At 36.9% G+C, this 6,000-nt stretch overlaps 1 protein-coding gene across 1 annotated transcript in view; it reads right to left on the reverse strand.

Annotated features, from left to right (window-relative positions):
• Positions 1-4,870, reverse strand: part of LOC309554382 (transmembrane channel-like protein 1) — a 186,051-nt gene extending 181,181 nt beyond the window's left edge. Inside the window, exon 1 of the mRNA XM_082256052.1 lies at positions 4,752-4,870. Within this exon, the coding sequence (XP_082112178.1) occupies positions 4,752-4,777 (26 nt within the window). The 5' untranslated portion in view covers positions 4,778-4,870. The remainder of the gene's footprint in view (positions 1-4,751) is intronic.
• Between the last annotated feature and the right edge of the window lie 1,130 nt (positions 4,871-6,000).

Genomic DNA, 6,000 nt, shown 5'->3' on the forward strand with positions numbered 1-6,000 from the left:
TGTTCGAAATTCGGCCGAATTCCGAACTTTTTGCGGTAAAAGTTCGGAAAAGGCCACCAGAACCGCCCAAAATGCAATGGGACAGGAACTGGGCTTTAAAAGCCAGTGATTGGCCCAGAAACCTCAGTAAAAGCCAATTGAGGGGGCAGGAGTCTGCTAGGAATGTGATTGGAGTGACTACGGGGTCCAGAGGCCAATCAGTAGTGAATACGCCCCCCAGTATATAACATAGCCCCGCCAAACCTCTAGCACTGTAATACAGGGGCTGTGGAAGAGAGTGGAAGCATTTGTATTTCTCCTGCTGCTTGTAAAGCTCCCGTGTCATTTTGCAATTATCTTCTGCTGTATGGAGCTGTTCTTTTAGTGTGAGGAAAGGGATATGCAGTGTAGTTAGGGTACTATATACCACTATAGTTAGATTCAATAATCTAGTTTTTGTAGGGATACCTTTAAGTGTCAGGGTGACCGTAGTGTAGTTTAGGTGACCTGACTCTGCCATGTCAGGGTGATCGTATTGTAGTTTAGGGTGAACTGACTCTGCCATGTCAGGGTGACCGAACTCTGCCATGTCAGGGTGACCGTAGTGTAGTTTAGGGTGAACTGACTCTGCCATGTCAGGGTGACTGAACTCTGCCATGTCAGGGTGACCGTAGTGTAGTTTAGCTGACTCTGCCTGCCATACCAGGGTGACTGAACTCTTCCATGTCAGGGTGACCATAGTGTAGTTTAGCTGACTCTGCCTGCCATACCAGGGTACCGAACTCTTCCACGTCAGGGTGACCGTAGTGTAGTTTAGCTGACTCTGCCTGCCATACCAGAGTGACCGAACTCTTCCATGTCAGGGTGAACGTAGTGTAGTTTAGCTGACTCTGCCTGCCATACCAGGGTGACCGAACTCTGCCATGTCAGGGTGACCCCACTATGCAGATTTTGGGTTAGGGGTATACACACATATATATATATATATATATATATATATATATATATATGTGTCAGGCTTATTTGAGGAGGTTACATTTACAAATAGAAATGAAGTGTTATATTTTGTTCTGTATAGAAATTTGAAGCAATGGCATCCATTTTTTTTGTTAGGTTACTGAAAGGTTAAATTTCCTTTAAAAGTGCCTGTTCAGGAAATTCTTAAACAGGTTTACCCCAAACATGCTGTGGTGACCTAAGGTAATAAATAAATAGTCTGTTGACTTTCTTTAAGATAAAGTCTAGCTGACGCTATACCAGGATAATCTTGTCTGTGTGGTAGTCATAAAACATTAGTCAGTATTTTCTGTGTTTTAGACCCATTTAAAAATAAGATTTACAGATACGTTATAATCTTATATGTAACATAATATTAACAATGAAATATATATATAACTAACATACACAGATATGTAGAAAACCGTTATATATTATAATTGTTTCATTCTTGATAACTGATATTGATGACTCATCTCTGTATATCTGAGAGGCTTGAGTAAACATTTGTAAATTGTAAGTTGTAGAAAGCATCATAAAATTTTGTTTAACCTTGCCAGGATCTAGAAGGTCTGATATTGTAAGCTCCTTGTCAATGTAAGGTGCAAAGTTTATTTGAAGATAAATAATGGTGCTATATTGCTGTATGCTGAAGCTAAGAGCAATGCAAGACTGCCATCTCTGGTGACTGACTGCTACTAATTGAAGTCTTAGGTTAAAAAGTAATTTCCAATATATATATATATATATATATATATATATATATATATATATATATATATATACAGTGGAACCTTGGTTTACGAGTATAATTGGTTCCAGCAGCTTGCTTGTAATCCAAAACACTCGTATATCAAAGCAAGTTTTCCCATAGGAAAGCATTGAAACTCAGATGATTCGTTCCACAAGCATTTAATGTTATAAATAAAAAGATATGTTGTATTATATATAAAGTACATAACTGTACAGTATAAGTATGCCATATCCTCTGTTAGATAACATTATGTGCCCCTGTGTCTGTATTGTATATAACAGCCGATTTATAGTGTATTACAGCGTGTCTGGCTCTGTGTGACTCATCAGCCCTGCTCTGTTGCTCTCCTCCCCCTCCTCCTCAGATGACGTCAGGAGGAGTGATCGGCCCCTCCCGCCGGGGAGAACAGACAGGACGGAGAGCAGAGAGTGACAGAGGGACAGGAATCGTACAAAGTAAGTGCAGGGAAACACTCTAAAACAGTATATAGGCATCTTTATATACAGTAGAAGCACTGGGACACATAATGTTATGTGACAGAGGGGCATTAACAGAGGGGATGGCATGCTTTTAGTGGATAAAACTGCTCGTATATCAAGACAGTGCTCGTAAACCAGGACAGATTTTTAAAAAAAATGTTGCTCGTCTTTCAAAATGCTCGTAAACAAAGGCACTCGTAAACCAAGGTTCCACTGTATATATATATATATAAATAATATGTTATGGTGTTACCAAGATTAATTATTTATTTAGATACATGGTGGATATTAAATGGACATGTAATAGATGAGAGCATGGATACTTTTTATGTTATTTTATGATACTCTTAAATATGGAGATATCATCATTTAATTTTAATATACTGGTTGACAAGAGGTGTCACCCAATGACATCACCAGTTAATGAATAAGATGTTCCAACCAATGGGGATCATGTTATTTCCTCTGGGCTTAACTTATGGTAATTTCTATACCATATAAAAAGGCAACCCCAGATGAGAGAGGGACACACAACACACATGACATTTGCCCAACATACATCACACATACAACACACACGCTACTACAGCCATGCATAGACTCATCTACACAGACTCCATCTATCTCCATCATGTATCTGAAACTTTGAGGGACGCCAAACGAAACTCCTCCCTAATTGACCGCCATCTTGGAAAGGCAGCCATCTTAAGGACTCTGGTAATGACCATTCTAAGCTAGCAGCCATTTTAAATATGGTAAATATGCCTGCTGTTTACTTGATTAATATTCAATATTGTTTATGTACTTCCTTAAATGTTTTACATATTTAAGGGTAACAAGATTACAATCCCAGCCGTATTAACCATATGTAGATTTTTCTCTAAAAAGCTGATTTTTGTTTTTGTGCAATATCAGATTTAGCACATATTGGCGTATTAGTCTCACGTTTTGCATAGCCTATTCTCGCTTCATCTGCAGTGGAGTGACTATCAGGCTGTGCATTGCGCAGACAATTGTGGTCTGATTATATAGAACATTCATTTATGGTTTATACTATACCTGGAGAAAACGTAATCTTGCATTATTTTCACTTTCATTATTGAGCTACACATCACATTGCATTCATTGTTTGAAGTTTGTATCGTTATGTAAAGTTATCTTTTTGTGTCATCTCAAGTCTGATCATTTATCGTGATTACATGTCTCGTGAATAAATATTTTATAAATATTCCATACTGTAGACTGTTTTCACTAAGATTGGTATATGCTTTTAAAAAGAAATTAATCTATAAAAAGAATTCACTACATATTGATTTGTGGAAATAAGTTGAGATTCTCCTTCCACACAGATCTTTGCTTATTGACATAAATAGACACTGTTATATTCAGAGCAGTATAAACATTCTGACATATATATATATATATGTGTGTGTGTATATATATGTATATATACACACACACACACACACACACATATATATATATATACACATATATACATACACACACACACATATATATATATATATATATATATATTAATTTTAAAGTACTACTTAACATGCACTGTTTAATTTACATTGCCCCTTCTTTTTCTGTATATGGATACTGGCACTGTAATTATTTTAATTAAACAAATATCTAAGTACTCTTTTCCTAATCTACATACAATTGTCACATGACCCAGATCTTTCCCAGCCTGTTTGCAGGGAAACAAGCAGGAGGGGCATCTAGTCCTCTGCTGCTGGTCACATGTTCAAAATATTAAAAAAAAAAAAAAGCCTTTGGAATACAGCGTAAAAATAAATAATATCAATAAACTGGTTTAAATTGTCATACAAATATATATTTGAAATCAAATCTTTATTATTTTGCTGAAATAACATGGTGTGGGTAGGTTTCTGCCAGTCACAGGCTGTGTCACACCCCCCCCCCCTGTCTACATGTAATATCCGCCCCCATGTTTAGCTGGTTAGTGACCATGGAGGAGGAGAGATAGCTTTTACTAGGTGGGCCTGCTGGGTCCTGCCCACACCTCCTCTCTCTTTGCTGAAATAACATGGTGTGGGTAGGTTTCTGCCAGTCACAGGCTGTGTCACTCCCCCCCCCCCCCCTGTCTTTGTCTTAGGATAAGATGAAGGTTAAGCCTCCATCAATCTACATGTAATATCCCGCCCCCATGTTTAGCTGGTTAGTGACCATGGAGGAGGAGATAGGGAGTGGGCTATCATTTACCACTGTGTATACATCCACATGTGTGACTTTATAGTCACATGGGCTGCTCAGATGTGATAAAGAGGAAATGCTCAGCATAGAAACTCACTACACATGCAAAATCCCTACCTGAATTTGGGATGCGAACAGAAGGAGGAGATAAAGAGCAGCAGGTTCAACCAGGCGAGTATGAACAGCATGTAATACAGCATTTATTGATAGTTTTTTATGATGTTGGTTTAGTAACACTTTAATAAAGAAAAGAAAAAACATAAATATCACTTTAAATATGTACCGACAGTGAATGTTACCATGTTGTTCAGTCTTACCTTAACACTTCCAATTTTTGTTTCATTTTCCAAGGCTTGTTTCTTATAGTTGCAATTAGTTTCTTTTTTTCTTCTACCGCTTCTTTTAATTTATCGAGTTCCTCCTCTGTGACATCTTCTTCTTCAGACCTACATAAGACATTTTTTCAGCCAAGTAGGCTACAGGTCTATAACATATATCTATATTGTGTCTGATTGAATTAGAAGCGTAACACGCATTATAATGCACATGGAACTAAGCTTTTACTAGGCTAAGGTAATGGGCACTCATTGGGTCTACTGGCTATTAGTAAAACAGAACAAGTGAAGTGTCTCTGAACAGCTTCCTGGATCTGTCCCTGATGCAGGATGCCTTATGTAGCCACATCACTCATTCAGTTAACCCTGGAGTGACGTGACAGCAGCGAGGTGTTAGACAAGTTCTCAAGGTGTAAATTACAATCTACAGTATATACTACGAAATAATCTACAGTATATGAGCCTTGTCTTTTACAGAATTTTACAGAATTTGGTGAATTCCTGTCAGTGTGAATAGTTCCAATAACCGACACTTCTTCAAGGTGTACAGCGGGACAATGAATTAAGCGGAGTCCGCATTTGAACTAAAGTAAATTAAAATAATATTCTGTCTACCTGTATATTTGTAAATAAAAAAATTGTATTTTGAAATGAATAGAAAGGTGCCCATATAAAAATTAATATGGAAAATTATTAAGAAAAGCATAGAATTAATTGAGTTGAATTGATTTGAATTAAATTGATTTCTTATTTTCCAAATAAATATGGTACTGTATATATGAACAATATATAAAAAAAAAAAAAACCCACAGAACTAATAATTCAAAGTGAATTTCTTAAAACTTTAAAAAAAAATGCACAAAAGTATTAACGTTATTCCAACCATTTCATAATGAACTGTCACCCAAAAAAACTAGATTTTAGGCTAATAATCTTTTTTTCTATGGGGTATATTTATAAAACAATTTCGGGGTTTAAGCAAGAGTTGGTAGTTTGGGAGAAAAGGCCGCTGCTGATAGGGGGATAGGAGCTGATAGAGGGTGTACCAACATCGATAGTGGGTCCAGACATCAGAAGACAACAGACTTGTGTTATGTACAACAAATGAAAGAGAAAATTATGAGCTGTTGAGAGGGATCTTTAGTGATAAAGAACATATTAAATAGTCAGTGAGACTGGATTATGGATGAACAGTCAGAAGAAAGAGTGCAGCCTACAGAACTGGGGTTTA

The sequence above is a fragment of the Pelophylax lessonae genome, assembly GCF_965119305.1.
Source record: "Pelophylax lessonae genome assembly, chromosome: 1".
Classification (NCBI taxonomy): domain Eukaryota; kingdom Metazoa; phylum Chordata; class Amphibia; order Anura; family Ranidae; genus Pelophylax; species Pelophylax lessonae.